The 21,239-nt window shown below is 39.7% G+C and overlaps 1 protein-coding gene across 6 annotated transcripts in view; it reads right to left on the reverse strand.

Moving 5' to 3' along the window:
* The window catches only part of mafa (v-maf avian musculoaponeurotic fibrosarcoma oncogene homolog a (paralog a)), a 76,965-nt gene extending 65,323 nt beyond the window's left edge, over nucleotides 1-11,642 (reverse strand). For 4 of the 6 annotated variants that reach the window (XR_005638771.1, XM_039795058.1, XM_039795059.1 and 1 more), the window contains exons 1-2: nucleotides 10,244-11,642; nucleotides 2,059-2,124 (exon numbers count right to left, since the gene is read on the reverse strand). Coding sequence is in view for 3 of the 6 variants with exons in the window: in XM_039795058.1 (XP_039650992.1) it covers nucleotides 2,097-2,124; nucleotides 10,244-11,211 (996 nt within the window). In the remaining 3 variants the exon portion in view is untranslated. Of the gene's footprint in view, nucleotides 1-166; nucleotides 269-2,058; nucleotides 2,125-10,243 lie in introns of all 6 variants that reach the window. The other 2 variants (XR_005638770.1, XR_005638769.1) reach the window with 2 other exon arrangements.
* Nucleotides 11,643-21,239: the final 9,597 nt, after the last annotated feature.

Consider the following 21,239-nt stretch of genomic DNA (forward strand, 5'->3'; position numbering starts at 1 on the left):
GTGGCATTGCCTACCTGTTACAGCATGCTTATGTGATCACACGCACATGCACACACACACACATACAGACACAATCACACACAAGCCTGCTTCCTCCAATCTATATTTGCACACAGCTCTCTTTCTCACAGCCTATTTCACACACTTACTGTGCATATACACACACCTGGTGTTTTATCTTTGTCAGCATATTCTGGGTCCTTCAACCCTCTGCTGGGCTCTGAACTCCAGTATCTCTTTGCATGGCGAACCCCTGAGGTGTGCCTGCCTTCATAACACACACACACACACACACACACACACACACACACACACACACACACACACACACACACACACACACACACACACACACACACACACACACACACACACACCAGTTGCAGGTGAGACACACTGGCAGCCTCATACCAACGTTAACCTCTCTTTATCTCCTTGCCATCCCAACATCTCACAGTGTAAATACATTTCTGCCTGGAAAATTCTTTTTCCCTTGCATTGGTGGGCTAGAGGCGCAGTGACACAGTGTCCTGGTGGTGTCTATAGGCAGTCCAGGCTGGAGTCAGGACACTCTTTCCCCAGGCAAGGACACAGAGACCTGGCTCTCCATCTCCATCACTCAGCCTGTCCTCCTGGAGCTACGTGGCCAGACTGCTCATCGCCCTCCCCCACCTCCTCATATGCATGGATTTGCATAAAACAAAGACATGGCTCTGCCTGCAACGTCTGCCTTGGTTGAAACTGCTAAGAGCAGGATCGACCAGACCACACCGCACACAGCCCCTCTAAGCTCGGCTGGCAGGTTGTCAGAGCGCTACATCAGTATAGCGCAGCGGCGTGGCAAGGGAACTGAGATTTACGAGGCTGACTAAGATAGACACCCTCATGGTTTTCCACTTTCATTCGTTTAACATCCGTTCCCTTGGCATTGTTTATATTCTACACCCCTTAGCAGTGAGCAGAGGGCACCTAATTCACAGTGATGACGTGGGAGGAGAATCAGAGCACTTAAAACACTTCATCTAAAGATGATTTGTCCTTGTCTTCCCTGATGGCTTTTGTCCTGCTTCCCCTCCTGAAGTTAAGTGAAGCTGGAGAAAGGCCAGCTTCTGATCCCACACCCCACTTAGACACAATCAAGTAAATAACACTGCATACAAGTACATGTACAGTAACACACATACATACATTCTACTTCACCAAGGTACAAAGTCATGAATACAAGCTTAAACCTTCTCTCATCCTCATGTGTCATGACCAAGCACATCACAGCGTTTGCTATGGAACAATCAGTGAAGCCATTACAGGAACAATTAGGTTTGCAATATACATTTACCCAGTTTCCTCTCTGTCTCTGTAAATTGATTTCAGGACTAGAAGCTTATTCTTTACTCTGCCTCTCTCCTGCTGTCCGACACTCTGCTTTTTCTCTCTGCCTTTTTCACCCAAAATCTCAACATACGATTTACATTTAAATGAGTGGCTATAATGTGCTGGTTTTGCTGTTGATCCAGGATGACTGATATTGTCATATCTCTTCTGTGTGTGTGTGTGTGTGTGTGTGTGTGTGTGTGTGTCTTGGATTTAAATAAGTTGGGAAAATGCATATAGTACTCTGCAAAGTTAAGAAACTGTGGTGATAGAGAGAGATGGGATGGAGAGAGATACTGTATTGGCAACATAAAGAAGGTGTGTGCTCTTTAGCGTATGAATAGGAATTGACAAACTATAGTACATTATGTATCTATTATGCCTTACAGACATTTGTAATATGCTATAAAACACTCAATATTATACTGTATGTGGTGACTGTGTCCTCTCTCTATTTAATATGAGAGTCTAATATTAATGAATAATTAATATGGATTTCATTGTGTAGGTGTATAATAGGAAACAACGTGACCAGTAATAATTCTGTATATTATTATTTGTACAGCTGTGATCATTTTTTTTAAAGCTTGTTTTACAAATCTGACGTCACTCACTATTATGAAGTTGAAATTAAAGGGGAAAGAAAAAACAAAAAAGCTGAGAGAGATCAAGTGAAAAGTGTTTTACCTCAGAGAGCCAAGGGCACGGACGATTGGGGCTTGAAATCACAGATGGAGGAATTTTCTGGATGACCTAAAGGAGCAGATAAGATTGGACAAAACCTATGAGAATAGAGAAATGAATATCAAGGCAAATACACATGCTGTCTTCTTCTGTGCTTCCTCTGTTTCTTCTACTGTGTGTGTCACTCTCTGCTACCCTGTCAGACACAGACATACTGAAACGCACAAACAATCACAGAAAAACAAGTAGATCCATTCCGAGCGAGATTCACTCTCACCTTGTCTGTCTGGTGAAACACAGTACATGTATCATAGTAAGCGTTTGATGCGGAGGGAAATGTAAAAATTTGCATGCAAATAGATTCTACAGGCAGAACCCATGCATCAAAACACTGTAACCACGAGAGAGAAAGCTAAAATATCTAAGCATAAAGTGTGCCGTCACACAGAAAAAGCAAAAGAGTTCTATGCCAAGGCTGTTACTCCTGTTCATCTCATTAAATTACATAATTAATTGTTCTAAAAGGGAGGGAGTTTATCATGCAGACAAATAAACACTGGAGGGTGTTAATGTCTGACTCCCCTACTACCTCGTGACGGACACTTTCACAAGCACCCTCCTCAGAACACACACAAGTAAGCATGTTGCTCCAGGCAGGTCCGAATACAGTTATTCATATTTCCTATAAATGTTTCTACACAAGTAAAAACACTAGCTTAGCTCTTAGCTCTTAGGGGCCTGATGCCAAGTAGGGTCCCTTTTAAAATGCTGTGGAAAATGACAGTTGTGGAAATACTTTGCCCATGCACTGCAGTAGAGGAAATTTTAAATCATTGGATTTTCAAATAAATGCCACATAACTCAGTGCTACATAGTTTATAGAACCTGCAGGAAAACAGCAGTAATGCAGCATGATGATATTAGTACTGCAGCAGAAAAACAAGTCATTGCATCTAAATCACAAAGTGTAAACTTTCATTAGAGTGACAGATTTTTCTAAAACACTGTGAAAAGGCAACAACTTATGTTTGAAAAAAGACAGAAAGTCGTCCGCATGAACAAATAGCTGATTGAAGAATACTCTCCATGTAAAAACAAATGGCTTAATATTGATCATTCTTCTTCTTCTCTGTAAAAGACTAAACCCTCATTTGAGGTGTTTCTCATGTGCATTGCTCTGTTGCAGTAAAATCACACTTTAGAAATAATAATAACTTAAAATGCCAATAAAACATTTATGGATTGAAACTGTGATTTTGGTCATCACGCTGCATGGCCTGCTCCTCATTCCCCACACCAGACTCTGTACCTCTGGAGACAGAGTCTTTAGTGTTGCAGCCCCATCCCTCTGGAACACCCTCCCTGCAGATATTCGAAATCCTACATCCCTGGAAATTTTAAAAAAACTCCTGAAACACCACCTGTTTACCACAGCCTACAACCTGCCTAGTGTCCTTGAGTTTCAGGAAAGGTGCTATATAAATAAAAGTTATTATTATTATTATTATTATTATATATCTCAGTTTTATTTGTAGACATTTGAAAAAATGTATGCTACTTGGAAAGACTAAATCCCTTACATTTTTTGTCACCTTTTGTGCAATGGGACTGCTGAGAGATGGTGTTGCATTTATTTAAGTCCCAGCCTCTTGGTTTGGGTCCATTTACAGACATATAAAATTACCCCAGCAAGTCCCGACCACCTCATTACCAACATAACCTGCAGCCAGTCTTTCAAGGACAACTCTCTAATGACACCGCGCATATCCGCTTAATGTCTATTTGATGCACACTGAGACTTTCTGCCACAAAGAAAGAAAGACATGTATAGAAAGAGCAAAGCTTACTCTGATCAACTAAGCAGCTTAATTGATCCCTGATGTGTGTTTAATTCTAAAGAAGTGAGTGTTTCTGTACTATACCTCTCATATCATCTGTAAAGTGAGAGAAATTTTGGTTGTCTCTGTATCTGCGATGAATCTGGTCACATTTGCAGATGTGGCTGCCACCTGGTTGTGCTGAGACACCTGACTACTGTTACTGTAATCTACCTGCACAACCGCTATATCCTCTATCTGCATTGCTGTTTTTCAGTTTTGTAATTTCTCAAAAAAAATTAAAATATCTTAACTTTATGAAATACATACACTAAAATTCAATTATATGATTATTTGAATATGTATTTAATTATTTATTTTTTTAAAGAGGCAGCATGGCCTTAAGAATATGAGCAGTACATGTATGTTTTTGTATTGCCTTTTTTAGAGCAGCAAAGAATGACAGGAAAGGGGGAGAGAAAGAGAGAGAGGATGACCGCAGGTCGAATTCGAACCCGGGCTACTGCCAAGGACTCTACACCGCATGGGGCGCACGCTCCACCGGGTGGGCTAGAGGTCGCCCCAGTGTATGTATGTGAGGAAAGGTTCAACCCGAGCAAACACTAAAAGGATAAAACTGAAATAAGACAGAAAGAATGGGGATAACATCAAGCAAAAGTTAACTTCTTATCAAAAATGCACACTGACCTTACGGTTACAAACTGAACAATAACTTAAATCTTTTCAGATCTTTAAAATGACATTGTGATATTCGTTTTTACACTTTCCACACATCTTTTTTAAGTAAAAAACAAGCTAACTAAAAACAAAATATTACAAAAATTCAATTATTTTGGATAAGGAATAATACATATTTTCTTTAAAAAGCACAATTGGAATCGATGGTATTTCTCAGATTTGATATGTTCTTTTTACCATAATTAAACTGTAAACTTGAGACTGACACTGAAAATCCCAATGTAGCACACCCAGTCTGACTCACTGGATTTAGAAGATAGAATGAGTTTTGCTTCAGCACCACTGCTTGTTTTGTTGTGTCTTTGCAACACCCAAAATGGAATCCTTGAATGATGTGGGTGTAAGAATATAATGAACTGCTGTTAGTGATCATCGTGGCTGCCACGAACACTACCAAACAATTCCCATTAAACTCCAGTAATTAGTTAAACCCACTACAAAGGCTGTTTTACTTTTATCATCCCTATTTCCACTTGACAGTGACTCAGTGGCTTTTTCTGTTCAGCTGGGATGAAAAAAGAAAAATGTTTGGCAGCACGAAACTACACCTACCAGGCTTCGGCTGGTGCCCTGTTCTACATATTTTTAGGAAACACTTGTGCTGCATACATGTAAGGACATAAACACGTTTTGTGTATTTAAACCTACTGTATATGAGTCATCAAGTGGGAGCTGAGTCATTTTAACACATTACCTAATGACAAGGAACACTTCTACTAAAAGTTTTTTTGTGTTAAAGTAATTTGACTTTGTTCCAATCCTCAAAAACATACTTGTGTAAATAAAACAAAGTATGCTGCAATAGTAACCCTCTTAGGCAGTGGTGACATACAGGAAATGGGTTGAAAAAAAAAAATGGCAGTGACTAGTCTTGAATTGACTGTGTACTGTACCATGTCGGATGTGCATGTACATCTTATTCAGTGGGTTCTGGGCAGAGGAAATGAGCTTGAGCTCCCCAGGGCAGGGATTACTCTAATGACTTTGAGAGCAGCCTTGTGCACTGTAACTTTTGACCTCTGCTCATCCTCTTCTCAAAAAGACGACATGAGACACACACACACACACACGCATTCACAGACACATAGGCCTACACGTACATGTACACATACAAGCACACATATTATGCACACAGGCATTAATCGACCTAGCACACCGGCCGGCGTAAGTTAAGAGATGCAGAATCACACAAACAGCAACACAACAGATCCTCTCCAGCCCTTCCTGTGGCACCATCTTAAGCCTGGGAGAATTCAGACCCCCAACTAGCTCTTATTTTCGGGTCTGTCAACTGGCGTAATGCTACTTGAGAGAACGTCGTGCTGCATCTTATGCTATCAGCCCGCATAGAGCCAATGTTCCATATGAGTGCATCACTGGAAAATCGATAGATTTATCACTTGCATAACCACTGCGCACTGGTGCCACAGATATAACGGGAAACATATTTTGCAAATCAGATCTGTCTTCATGCAGATGTCATTTAGCTGGGAGACTGAAGTATTTGAATCATATAAGTACTAGAATACAGAGAAACACAAGGAACATCATGCCGTGAAACAAAAGAGGGCAAATCTATGCAGGGCCATTTATTGTTTGTCTGGTGCGTGTAGGCTTGTGAGTGTGTTTTCATTTCTAGTCTCTGTGTGGTGAGTGTGCTTTCAGTTCTAGTTCATGGACATTAGATGTCTAACTGCTCTATCCCAATAAGGAAACAATCAAAATAAACAAGCTAAAGAGTCAAACAGGGCAGCCTTAAACAGAAACCAAATTTTCATTTTTTACATGCCACTCTAAACACATAAAAAAACACCACAAAAAATGCACAGCCTTAAGAGAAGCAAAGCCTAACTCCTAAATAAAGAAAAAAACATTCTCTTTTTGAAATGTCAAGTAAAGACATTTTCTTTAAAGGGGAAAAAGGCAAACAATTATCCTCCCTGTAGTCATTCAATACATTCTTGTGGTTAATAGGAAATATTAAAATATAGCAGCGCTACTGCTTAGATCAAATAGATGTAATTATATAAATTGAGGAAGAAGGAGAACGGCTTGGCTGTAAATTGCATGGTGTGTGCATGCTAAGACCCAACACTGGCACAGCTGCATGGAGCTGCACTCACGATTTATCATCTCTACATCGCAGGAGCCAGTGGCCCACACCACTATTAATCATCAGCAAAATCATTTAATTCAGCCCAAGCCCGACTATTGTCTCAGTCTCTCCCCTCACTCTGGGCAAATCAGCCACCACAGCAGCAGCACGCACCTCAGAGGAAATCACACAAAACAGAGTGGGATACAAGTGTTGGGTTAAAACTGGCATTATTATTATTTTTTATTTTTTTTGACAAGCTGTGCAGCACATCATTCCTGGCAGATGGCTTTTTTGGGGGTAAATTTAACATATATGAAATTTATAACTGTTTTTAACTACTGTTCATAGTATAGAATAACAGTTGATCACTCAGTGCTTTGATAACACACTGATAATGTGGTTCATTTTCATGAAAGGTGCCCTTTGTGTATATCATTTGCTCACAGCCGTGCACACACAAACTGTGGCTAAGTTGCAAAAAGCTGACAAATCCAGACTAAATCTGTCCGCAGAAACCTTAGTGTTTCTTCAAAGTGGATTTTGGCACGTGGGTCTTCTTATTTCAACAAACAAATTGTTCTGGAACAGTGAAACAAGATGCCCACAAGGCTATTCTTTGTCCCAGAACTTACAAAAGAACTTTTCCTCTTGTGTTTCAGAAAAGTGGCCTTTTCAGTTAGTGCACCAGTGTCCAAACACCAACTGTAATGCACGATTGGGTACAGCAGCGCTGAGCCTCTTTCTGCCCACCGCAGCGGCTGACTTACATTGGCACCTTCTCCAGCACCCCCACACATGCCTGACATGCCCTCACTGCACCCCCCTCTCCGAGAGCATGTCTGCTCCATGCCCACTGACAAACAGGATAAAGCGGGGTGAAATTGGGAAAGCCAAACAGTGACAGGCTAATGACAGTAAGCACACAGTGTCCAAAAAACACAGACACAACACACATACACAGATCAGGAAGCAAGCAATGTGAAAAAGGGCAAATGGACGGATCAAATATACAGAACATGCAGAGCCACGAGAGATTCACAGAGATATGCCATCCCCATATACTGTCCTTCAGGGAAAACACACATTCACACCTATTTAAGTTCACAGACATGAATGCACACCCATACACACACAATCACAGAGACAGAGAGACTCACATACATCACTTATCACAGGTCACATTCTACAATAAAATGAACATGATGTAATTATATTATACAAACCATACTGGGCTTCCATAATCACAAATGAGGGTGTAATTCATTAACCAAAATAATTTAAATAAGGCTATTTCATTCTACATAATGTGATTGTATATATGATTTAGAATGGAAATGGAGTGGAAAACAAAAAATGACAACAAATAGGAGTTCAGTCTAAGTCTACATTTTGGGATCATTATAGTGTAAAAAAAATATGAAACCTGTAGGCCTATCAGACAATTTGGGTAGTCTAAATGTATAAATAACTAAAAATGATGTTTCTAATTTGTTTAGGGTGGCCTGTTTAAATTAGGAAAACACATTCAAAAGGGCGACAGCTAACAAATGAGCAAATAAACAGTGTTAATAGTGCAGTAATCTCAATCACGTTGTGATTCTAGTTTCACTATGTTTCAATCACAAAACCGTTCTCAGGACAAGTCAAAAGAAAAGTGAGAAACTTATTGAAGACAATTACATACCTTTATTGCATATCATTTAATTGTATGAAATGAAAAAACGAGCACATATGAACATCACATATGGTTAGTGAGTGAAATAATTTTGCACAGCAAAATATATATATATATACTATATAAGATGAAAGATTAATTAACATATTTTCAAGATTTATTGGCGAATGGTACTCCCTCATTTTGTACATGCAGGGTGTCAATCCCTGACAATCTAAACAATGTCCAGACATTATTGATTATAATAATTGTTATTGCTTTGCAAATATTGAGTTCGTTTAAGACAAAACAACAGTCTCTCCTGAACTGATAATAAAATATTAAAATGTTACGATTGAGTCATAACAGAATGTCAAACGTATCTTCTTGAGATGTAGAGAATCCGAACTTTTTCCTGAATTTCCGAGAATATTTAGTGCATTTCAGTCCAAAATACGTCAATTTGTTGAAGACACAAAAGCATTGCAATTTATTTTCACTTCTCCAACAATACTTTTTGAAATACAATAGGGAAATGTGTGGCGGAGCTCTCACACTTCTGTTTGACGCACATGCTGCAAAAGCGCTGTTTATGCACTGCACAATACTGCTCATTGTAGCCTATAAATTGGAACCGAGCCAATTTTTTTTAAACCACTGTTAAAAAATACTGTTGTGCAGCAATAACCTTTTTAATTATCGAATAATATGCTTCAACCTGTAGCACGCTATCTTTTGCAACTTATAAAACTTTGTACTTAAATTACGCTTTAAAATGTATTTAAAGGTTGTCAAATGCAGAGTGGAATATCTTTAAATAACAATATAGGCTTTAAGCAACAGACTAAACTTCCAAGAAAGGGATCGGTGATTTCCTTAATAGTGAAGTCTTTTCTTTTTTCCCCTCCGCCGATCAACTTCCATCAGGAATGCATAGCGCATTCACTGCAGCCTAATGACAGCCGGTGGTGGTGCACTTCAACACAGCTGAAATGCACTTCGATAAGAGGGGTGGGAAGTCCTGTCACTTTTTTGTTGCTGTCCCAAAAAAGTGAGGAGGCCATAAATGAAGTATGAATGCCATGCTGGAGTCATCCGACAAGAAGGATCTTCAAGCACAGAAAGAAAAAAAAAAAAACCATACATGTCCAGCATGCAGGGGAAGTTCAATAAGACATCTCTTTAAAAACAATGAATAGTTTGTAATGAATATTGTCTTTTGTTGCTCAACACAAAAGCAAGCACACGCATGAGATGAGGTGGCGTCAAACGGCAGGCTCGCAATCCTCCAAGTTTGGCAAAAAAGAAAAGAAAAAAAAGGTTTAAAAAAAAAAAAGACCAAAAACATATTGTCGATGGATGCAGTTTTGACAAGAATCTGTACACTGAATTCAAAGTAAAATGATGAAAAAGGACAAGTTGATGAACTTCAAAAGGAGTATACTTAGTGCTTGCATGCACACTTCGTATAGCCTACTGCAGCATTAAGTTGGATCAACTTTCAAAAATCATATTTTACTCAAACACTGCAAATCTAATGAACAACGACGAAAGAAATCTTGACAAACAGGCTATGCATAATATAGACTGAGTATGATAGCAAAACGTAGATGTTCTTAATATGCCTCTCAAAAATAAAAAACACGGATGACTAAGCCCTCCAAATCTAAAAACAGTCGCAGACGTTTAGAAAAAAAAAAGTATAAAATTAAAAAAAGAAGAAAAGTTGACAAGTTAGTTCTTGGTCTATAGGCATTTGCGCCAAATGAAAAAAGTTTCATAATGAAAACTTTTGTTAAGTGGGGGTGAGTAACCCTATTCTTTTTTTTTTTTTTTTTTCACGATAATGTCGAGACTCACATGAAAAACTCCGGGGATGAAGGGTTGTTGTCACTGCTGGATCCATTTTCTCTGAAGCCGTTGCTGATGAGCTTCTCATACTTTTCTTTGTACGCGTCCCTCTCCCGGACCAGCCTGGAGATCTCCTGCTTTAGGTGATCGACCTGCTGGACGAGTTGCGTCTTCTCTCCCTCCAGGACGTGCCGCTGCTGGACCCGCTTGAACCGGCAGGACTGCGCGTAGCCTCTGTTCTTTAGGGTCCTCCTCTTCTGTTTCAATCTGATCACTTCTTCCTTGCTGACCCCCCGTAGCTGCCGGTTGAGCTCCCGCACTGACATGCTGACCAGCTGGTCGTCTGAAAAACGGTCATCCAAGCGCATGTGTGGGTGAATTGTCCCAGAAGTGCCGTTGGACTGGACGCCAGGTGCTTGGTGGTGGCTGTTGCTGTGGTGGTGATGGTGGTGGTGGTGGTGCTGCCCTCCGTTCTGAGCGGCTGCCGCAGCGATAACGGCCGACACCACCGCCGCTGCGGACCCCATCTCTTCCCCGGCCATGGTGCCTCCTGCTCCGGCTGCGCCAGCAAACTGCTGGCCCCTTGCATAGCCATCGAATGACTGGAGCTGGTGACTGCTGTTGATCAGCGCCTCGACTGCGTCTTCGGGGCTGAAGCCCAGCGCCTCTGGATTCAACTGCTGTTGATAACCGGACATCCAGTAGAAATCCTCTATGTGTGTCTTCTGCTCGCTCCCCGAGCCCGGACTGGGCGCCGAGAAGCTTGGGGAAGGGGGCACCGAGCTGCACGGCGTGCTCATCGGGGTGGAAGACAAGGATCCCCCGGCGATAAGGCGACTGCACTGGCTGATGTTGCGATCGGGCTCCACCGGCTCCTTTTTCACTTCAAACTTCATCAGATCGAAGTCATTAACATATTCCATGGCCAGGGGACTGGTGGGCAGGTCGGAGTTGCTCATTGCCAGCTCTGATGCCATCCTCTTGCTGCTGACAGTCCTCCAAGTGGGGTGAAGAGCAGCTGTCAAACTGGGTTGGCTGGAAAGAACGTGAGCCAGTTTGATTTTTAAGCGTTTGTCTTGAAACTGAAAAATGAGGTTTTCAGCGTCCTTTTTGCAGCCGCGGACTTGCAGGCGTGTGAGAGTAGTTTTTCTTTGCAGAGTCTATTGCACAGACACACCAGTGCCGCGCGCACGAGTAGCGGAGTCCTTTTTCAGCATGTGGAATTCGGCGGTTTTGTATTTCAAACATTTAACACTTTACGGGTTCTTCATTAATACATTGCGCAAGCGGAGAGGGAGAAACGCCGAAAGTAGGGGAGTGAATGCAGCCTCGCACGTTACAAGGTGCTGACTGGAGGGGCGATTTTTTAGAGGGATCACACAGCAGATGAGTTTAAGAGCATTGTAGCTGCCCTGACGTCAGTCTGGAAATAGGAAATTGACTCGGACGAAGAGCCAATAGGGTCGCACACTCCGAGAGCTAATTAACATATTAGCAGCAGAAACAAAACTTTTCGCAACTGTCAAAGGCCATCAGCTGACTGTCAGCTGGGACACTGACTTTTAACTCTTTGACTACTATTGTTTAAATCAGTGAAATTAAGTGAAGTTTGCATGATGTAAACTCATTAACATGTGAGTCCTAATGTAAAGCATAGAGAGGCGAGAACACAAAGAAAGAAAGAAAGAAAATAAGAAAAAAACAAAGAAAGAAACAAAGAAACGGATAGATAGATAGATTTTTACATGTACAGTGTATCATAACTGTAGACGTATTAATCAATAGTTAGAGTATTTAACTGTTTGCTTATGTAGGCTACTTCATTTATATGTTTTTAATGCAGTATATTATATTTTTACAGTTTGTCTCTCCTATAAAAATCACTTAAACGTATCAATGACAACCTCTACAATTGTTGTTATTTTATAGCACAAATAACTAGGCTATATAAAACACAAGTGCCATTTCAGAGACAACTGACCAAAAATATGAAAGGTGAATTGAAGTGATTTGTCAAGCCTCTGCGCACCATAATAAAACTCAACACTGCCACCTTTTGGACATACCAGGGCATTGGATTCCCCTTTCTATCCGAAAAATAGTCCACACAAATGTCAAACAAAGCATAAAATATGCTATAAAAAGATGAAAAACACATACAAACACACATACATACATACACATTATATTTATGTTCTTTATTTCATCCAGAAAACACTTGTGAATTGTAAAGGAGTTATGTAAGCAAGGCAAACCTGTGTAAGAAGTCATGTCATTGGAAGTGAATGCAAGTGAACCCAGTGTTCCATCCAAACTGATATTATGTCCCACAGCCATAAAAAAATCACTTTATCTATGCCCTGGCCAAGGCGTTTTAGGTGGAGTCATATAAACCTCTCTTGTACATTGCATGTTATCTCAGTTCAGAGGTCTCCTACTTTTAATTGACTCATGTACAACAGTAACATAAGGCAGTCAGGGTATTCCTAGTTTCCATATCACTGTGTCCTGTATAGTTAGGGGATCATGATGGGCTTAACCATGTGAATCATTTTTTTGTATTTTAGCTGGAGGTTACATATAGACCTTTGTGATGCTTTTTATATATTCTTATTTCATACATTTATAGAACAGACAACTTGGTTCACTGCTGGTGTGAAGTGATTCAGACACATACAGTTTCAGCAGACTGGCTCGTGAATGAGAATTATGATGACGTTCCTGATATAGAACCACCTAATGCTAATTTTTTTCAGCTTGATTGTTATGCATTAGCCTGGATTCATCAACAAGGATGACATTACTTTTGGATTTATACTCTTAAGTCTGAGTTCCCTATTGTATTTTCTGATCAACTGATGACACATGGCAGTTTACTCATTCAATAATAATGCAATTTGTTTAGGTAAAGAGTGATGTAAGCTATAAGGCTTGGTCTCGCTGGCCACTCAGTGTTTCTTTTGTGGCCTCTTTTGACATGGTGCTGACAAATAACCATTTCTTTCCTGTGACAAAAGCCTATAATCATGGTCTCTCTCTCTCTCTCTCTCTCTCTCTCTCTCTCTCTCTCTCTCTCTCTCTCTCTCTCTCCAAGTGTATGATCTCATCGTTGCGACTATATTATTTTTAGATTCCTGGGAGCACAACATTTAATGATAGGCCAAATCAGTCACGTCCCTGCTGCCAAAAGCTGTGGAAGATGATACTGCCAATCAGGCGGATATTTTCATAAGCTTAAGGAGTTCAACACTTTCACAATGGTTGTCCAAAACTGTAGCTGACATTTTGTTTTTTAGCTTCCTCTGTTTTAAAATGTAGTGGAAACACTCTCTTTTTCAATCTGTCTCTCTTTTTTATGTGGATATGTGATGTCATAACTGCTATAGTAAGTGCACAAACATACGACAGATGCTGTATGTACTGTAAGTATCTTAACAAAATTTAGATTTACAATTGTGAAATACGGAATTAAATATTCTCCTGCTACTACTGCTAAAGGTTAGCAGACTGTTTATGAAAGAAACAAAAATAAAGCCAACCAAAAACACGTATCATTGCCAGTTGCTAAATGTTCCAGTAAAGGGGTAAATGGATGCAAGTTATTATAACACTGTGCGTGTGGCTCAAACAAAACTCAAATAGAACCCTATTGTTTCTATTCCCATTCTGTTGCCTTGTCATCTGTTTGGGCTTACCTGTTCATGGGAAGGCACAGCAGTGGCCCGTTCCCTGGGGTACGGCCACAGCAGAGCGAGACTAATACACAAACGAATGGAGAGCTCATTAGTCATGACAGAAGAAAGTGGCGGACTTAATTTAGCGGCTTTTGTGCCTCTGAAGTTATTGATGATGCAGAGCTGAGATCTACATGGAGAGGAATCGGGCCACTGTTAAAAGAAGACAGGTTGTTTGAGATGTAAAAAATTACAATATCATTAAAAGGGTCCATCCCATTTTATTATACTTTTAAATTATTCTTAAAACTAGAGGATTTCTGAAAGTAAAGCAACCACGTGAAACAGAAGAGTGTGTTTGTTAGAGCACTGTAGCAAATATGACATTCTCATCATTAGCGTTGATCAGGTTTGGTGGCCTCACTGTTGCAAAGTTCAGAATTAAAAGTCAGATTTAATGCAAGCTTTTTACAACGTTATACACATACATTTCCAGTGTGTTTAAAATCCCTTTGTCAACTTTTGGACTGATTAATGACATATTATCATCTGGCGTTAACTGAAAATGTGTTTAGAGACATTTATGAGGCATTTACTGTATTTAGATTTGCAAATACTAAATCTTAAGGACTTCCTTAGGAGTTTCCTTGGAACATCTTATTGCTATTAAGGCTTCTTTTGAATAAGTTGAAACAACAACAAAAATGTTATAAAGATTACATAACGCTTTATATACATTTTTTTGCAGTGTGATGTGGCTTTGATAATACAAGATGACTTCTGGTTTTGTCTTGGAGTGGTCTAGGGTCAGCCAACAGTGTTGCCGGTCCCAGATTCAAACCCCTTTTTTACCAGCCTCTTGTCAGTTTATTGGCATAAACAGTATACTGTTAGGATTGCACATCTTTTTTTTTTTTTTTTTTTAAGTGATCAGGGCCAAGTTGTAATGTCCCCGTTTACACACTTACAAACTTTGACACACACTCCTGATAAGTCCATGAGGGCTCAGAGCTGTCCCACTGTGAAATTGGCAAGTGTTTAAGGGCTCTCTGATTGACTTTTCTTTTTACTCTTTATACACACTTTCCATGAGTCTGCAGACTTTGCTTCGGTGACAAACCTGCAATACATATAATTTAGATATGTTCTCCTGTGTTTTAATGCACCTATTGTAAGTTGCTGAATAATGTATTTTTTTTTACATTACATTGCTAAATGTGATGTAATATAAAATGGGAAAGACAGTGGAAATGTGCATCATGAAAGAAAGAAAGCGGAAAGTTAATATTTCCTTTTAACTATAAACACACACATATTGTTAACCAGCACTATGTATGCATACTTGTTTGTCATATGATGGCAAGATGGTGACTTCCAAATACTTGGATTGGTTCAACAGAAGTGTTTAGCTTATAAACAGGGAGCAAACAACAAAACCCAACGTGGAGCCATAACACGCTCCTGCGCTTAGGATGATGTCACGGGTGAGGGTTTAGTGGGTTATCTGATTTTCCAATACTCAGACAGTGGTGAGAATTGTCTTTGAGCAACAGACCAGACAATGAGTTTAAAAAAGAAATCAGAATCACTGAAGTTTAAAATCAACCTTGTTAGAAGTAAACATCAGGGAATGGTCCCATAAATGTCCTCTCTGTCCTGGGTGAAAGACATGAACATACAACTTGCATTGACTCTTGTCTATAGGGACACTTCTTAAGTTTGTTGAGATACTGTATGCAAGACATCTGCCAAAAGCTTGCAGTAATCTTCTAAAAAAAGTTGAAATTTAAACAAATTCAATCCTTTAACCTAAACTCTGCAATAACATGAAGAATATAATTAAGATTAGACTATTAGTGGGGGTATCAGTCTGAACTCGTCTCATTCTGGTGAGAGACAGAGGCGACTGAGTGGAAAGAGCAGAGGTCAGTGAATTGTTTGCTGTATGTCTGTTAGACTGTGTGTGTATGTGTATGTGTGTGTGTGTGTGTGTGTGTGTGTGTGTGTGGTTGTGGGGGTTGCTTAGTTCCAGTCAGGGCTTGATAAGGCCATCTAATCAGCCTCTTTACATTCCAACACTTTGTAGCCACCCCTAACCTGAGCCTATTACTGTATCCATGTCTGCATTGGTGAATACCTGAAAGCTGATAGCCCCTACAAACACACATGCAACACAGGTGAAATAATAGAGCCATACACTTTTAATATGAATTATTCTTTTTTGTTTGAGCACCGCTTTAACTTTAAGATGAAGAAGACAGAAACACTACCTGTGCTTTACGTCTCCGTTAACATGAAGGGCTGGTAATGCTCTGGGGCAATGCAATTTAATCAACAGTTTAGTGAGAACAACAAAGCTGGAATATCAATTGCCACCCCACCAACAGAATGTGGGCACAGCCATGGCATAATTACCTTAATCCATTAGTCAGAAGAAGGGTGAGGCTGCAAAGGGTGGGACAGAGGACAGAGCAGACAAAACAAGGTCAGGAAGAGAGCAAATCTGTAGTCTGAGTTGGATTTTGGATGGCCTCTCTGACAATGGTGGAAAGTATTTGGTAGGCTACAGCTAGTGGGCTTTGTGTGACTGGAGAACTCCAGTGTACGACCCCGAGTCTGTATCGGTTCTGTGGCTTGAGGGCGAGGGACCGGCAGTAAACCAGTGAATGTGTTACAGTGCTGTGAACAGCAGAGTCACACGTGTTTTCTAGACTGTCTCAGTTTCACATGACCAGGGATGACAGAGTTTTGAGGTTTAATATCTCATATTTATTCCACTTCCCCTTCCAACTGAATATTTGTCAAGTTAAATAACATGGTTGCTAATTAATACTGTGTGGCCTGTAAATGTAGGCTACTCTGTTCACCACATATAGAGTAATCGAAGGAGACTGGTCAATATTGCACAAGAGTTGGCAGAGTGGCTTGCATATTAGCCATAATTGCATTCACATGAACATAATGTATTGGTTTGCTGTCATGTGTAAGGTTAATGTGTATAGCAATTTAATGGCATATTAACTGTTGGATAGCTTTCAGGGGTTATCTCCTTTGGACATCCTCAATGCTTTAACGCAACTTAGACTTTCATCTCCAACTGTGTGTGTGTTGTGTGTGTGTGTGTGTGTGTGTGTGTGTGTGTGTGTGTGTGTGTGATGCTTGAGCGTGCCTGTTAACCTGTGTATCTATATGTGTGTGTGTGTGCCACAATTACTTACAGTACAACAAAACAGTTTTCTACTAGACCAAACAAAGTTATACTTTACATGATAACAAATTTAGGCTCTGAGAGTCTGAGAGCAGTTATTTTGTAACAGAGAAAACATTTTTAATCACGTCATTCTTTTTGTACTGGTTTAAAATTGAGTAGTATAGGAGCAAATAATGCAAATCAACATAAATACTTAATATGACCACAAACATTATCATAAAGTTACCAACACTTCTCTTACTGGCTAAACAACAAAATCCAAAAGGTCGAGATTGTGTTAGGGATATAGTATTGGCTTGCATTAGATTGTATGTAAATGCATACAATATTTTCGTGTCCACCTCTTTAAAGTTAGGGCCAATAGGAATTACATCAATGTATTCGGCCAGTCTCTTGCCTCCACCCCCCAGCTGCTACTGTAGCCTAGAACTGACACTAATATTAAAGTATCATTTTCACAATTACAGAGAGTTAGCAAGCTTATTACAGCAGAGATCCAATAGAAATATAAGAGACTTTTTAGCCCCCTAGCTGAAATGCTTTGCCCTGCCGTCTGATGTTGAGCACATGAAAATGTGCAGAAAAGAAATGTGTGGTGAGTTTGTGTGTGTATGGCGAGTGGTAGCTGTGGAAGATAACACACTAATGACATGTCCACATTTATAGTAAGTAAACAGACGATCACACTGAGTATATGTTTAGTTTTTTGTTGTTGTTTATCTCACAGATATAACCTTATCTATGATGTTTTCCGATTAATTTCTCATCTCTTACAGGGTAATTACACTGAACTTAATGAAATCATCTATTCATTGCCATCTGGTCATTCAATGTTTATCAAATATGCCATTACAGGCCACTGACACAGTGACGACAAACAGGAGTAATGGCTGTCTGCCTAAACTACTGTTTGATAAAAGCGGCATCATTTCTAGAAGGGGTTACCGAAAAAAATCTGTCCTCAAGTCTTATTCTTCTCTTATATAACAGAGTATGTAGAAGTATCAAAATTATTAGAAAAGTAATAACTTTCTTTTTGTTTTAGTTGGTCAGACAGTTCAGCTCAGTGATAAAAGATGACTGCATATTTGTGCATGGATGATCAGGATGCCTCTCTTGTCTTGTGTTCTTCTGATATCATAGATATCTCCAATCACAGTGCACATCACGGACTAACAAGTAAATAGGAACTCACAAGCAGATACAATGACACAAACCAACTCCCAAATGCATGCATGGCTACACAAATGCACATAGGGGGACACACATGCGCATGCTCATAGCCTAATGAGAGATTTTCTGACCTTTCTTCATGTACCCCTGGAGAATATTGATGAATCCCCTTTTAAAAATAACTCTCGCCTTGTAGGGTCATTAAATGATTTACAGTTATTTCACCAACACATAATTATTACATTTATTATGTTGGACTTTACAGCGTTGGGCTATTGTGGTAGGAGATGGACCTTTTAACACACAATAGAGACGATTAAAAGTGTATTTTTTCTGAATACACTTTACTTATGTTCCACTCAGAAGTTAACATCATAGGAAAGAGTTTACAGCTTTTAGAGTGGTGCATTAGCCACTATAAAACTAAACCTGTAGCATTTACGGTGCATTGTCTGATTAGTAAAAGAAAACCTATTAGAGGAGAAGGAGAGACCATAAAGTTTTAGTGTGGGCTCGGGCTAATCATATTTAACTTTCCCATAATATCCTGCAACTTTAAAACTCTGGTCCTGAATTTCAGCCATTTCTAATTTGTAGGATTTGCAATGACATTTAATTTTTTTTAATCGTCATACGATCTAAACCTTTTATGAGGAAAACCTTTGTCACAATGAAACGTGTATGGATGAATTTTGTCCCCTCTCAGATCATTCCTATTACCCGTGTCAAATCAGATGTAATCTAAGATAGTGAGCTAAGTTATCATGGATAATGTCACATTTGGTCTTATGGCAAAAAGACTAATCGCCACATTGAAATTGCAAGGTTATGGAATTATCTTAATCAGAGCTATTTCTGACCTGCAAATGTGTGTTACTTGCTTCACCGTGCTACCCATGTCATTACCAATATTACCAAAGCCTTTGTGTGTTTGAATCCAGCAGTCTGTGTCTGTTCCTAATAATGATATCTTCTCAATTGTTATGCTGCTAAGCTGGTTAAAATGTCATCTGACTGTGATTGTGAGCATGGCCCTTCAAACACTCCCAGTGGGTGAGGCGCTTAATGTTCATTTGAGCCCTGTGTTGAGCACTCAGCATTAAAAACCCGACTGAAGCCCAAATGAAGATGATTTAAATGAACTCATTTGAGGAACATTTAATTACCATTGGAGCATAATTGAATGCATCTCTGAAGTGCTGAGTGATTCCTAATGAAATGAGAAAGACTGGGAAGATACTGACGAGGCTGAGCACAGATGCTGATATTCAGGTCCATTCTCAACCTCCAGGACCGATTAAAAAAGATCAGAGACGCATCTACTGGATAAATAAATCCGTCACTGCTAAATTGTCCTCAAAAGTGCAAAAAAATAAAGCTTATTAACAGGTCTACTGATCCTCTAAAGGTAGCTTTTAGTTCTTTTTTAGGTTGTTTTTGAATGATTCCCACAACAGAATCACAATAAAGTGTAAATTTAATTAATGAATTCCAAAATGTAAGTAGATGTTTAGTTTAAACAGAGATGTCAGTGTAGCGATGGATGAGTTGGCTGGAGTCCCCTATATAACATAGAGGTAGGTAACACAATGGTGCTTGTCCAGTAAAAACCCCTTCTTCTGGACACATGTTGTAAAGCGGAGGCTACTATTGGCCCCACCATTATAGCTTGCATATTTCATGGCTTTTGGAAATTCCCACATGGCAACATCCTGACACCTGCACCATCCATTACAGGGGATCTCATTCTAAGTGTGTATTTGTGCATGTGTTTGAGAAGAAGAGAGAGACGGTGAGTGCATGTAAGTAAATATGTGTCAGTCTTTATGAGTGGCAGAAGCTGCAGCTGCCCCCTCACCCCCTCACCCCCGCACGGCTCTCTCAAAGTCTGGAAGGCCTCAAGGCAGAAGATGCGAAACAAATGCACCTTTTAGCTTCTTGTAGGTTTGAAGCAAACTGTCAAAACTAAATACAGATATAATATTTAAAAAAAAAAAACTGTTCTTTTGTTTCCCCACTTTATGTGTCATCTTCTGTCTCTGTCGAGCTTTTCTGAGAGCCTAGCAGGGTGTTGTTTGTCAAAGTCTATTTTGTATCTGTAACGGGGCTTCAACATAAAGCAAGCGGAAGCTAGTTGGTTAAATGCTGGTAACGCTATTATAAGGTTAAATCTAGAGTATACAAGCCTGCAGTCTGTATGATGAGAGCATTTCCTGCAGAACAATGAGTCTCCAAGCTTGTCTGACAGAGAGACAGACACACAGGAAGATAGAGAGAGAGATAGAGAGAGAGTGAGAGAGAGAAAAACAGAAAGAGAGAGAGAGATCATCATTGCATCTAAACTGCTTGGCAACTAACCAATTGCAAACATAACGCATGATGATAATTCTGAGTCAATGTAATGATTTCAGAACATATTGATACCCTTTACTTTTTGCCAGCATGGCTGTACACACACACACACACACACACACACACACACACACACACACACACACACACACACACACACACACACACACACACACACACACACACACACACACACACACACACACTGTGCATGCAAACATTTACTAACTTCTTATTAGCAAGCACAAGCTCTGCAGCGTTGGGCCTCTGCTACACTTGGGATACATGAGTACAGAAGGGGATACCACTAAATTGAAAATCATCTACCCATTAATGTACATTTGCATGCTTGCCAGCCTCAAGAAAAAGAATTGACAAACAAATTGTCAAATACAATTGTGAATTAATTCCAACAAAAATTGTTAACTTGAACACTAACCTTTCAAGCAAATGCGAGCAATACTAAAGAGCTGTTCAGTTGGGACATTGTGTTTAAATGTTTGTGAAAATCCAATGTACAGCAATTTTTTGTTTGATCACAATAGTAATTATGAAAACATTCTCTGTCTGTGTTTTTGTCAATTAGGGGTTAGGA

The sequence above is a fragment of the Perca fluviatilis genome, chromosome 3, assembly GCF_010015445.1.
Source record: "Perca fluviatilis chromosome 3, GENO_Pfluv_1.0, whole genome shotgun sequence".
In the NCBI taxonomy this organism is placed as follows: Eukaryota; Metazoa; Chordata; class Actinopteri; order Perciformes; family Percidae; genus Perca; species Perca fluviatilis.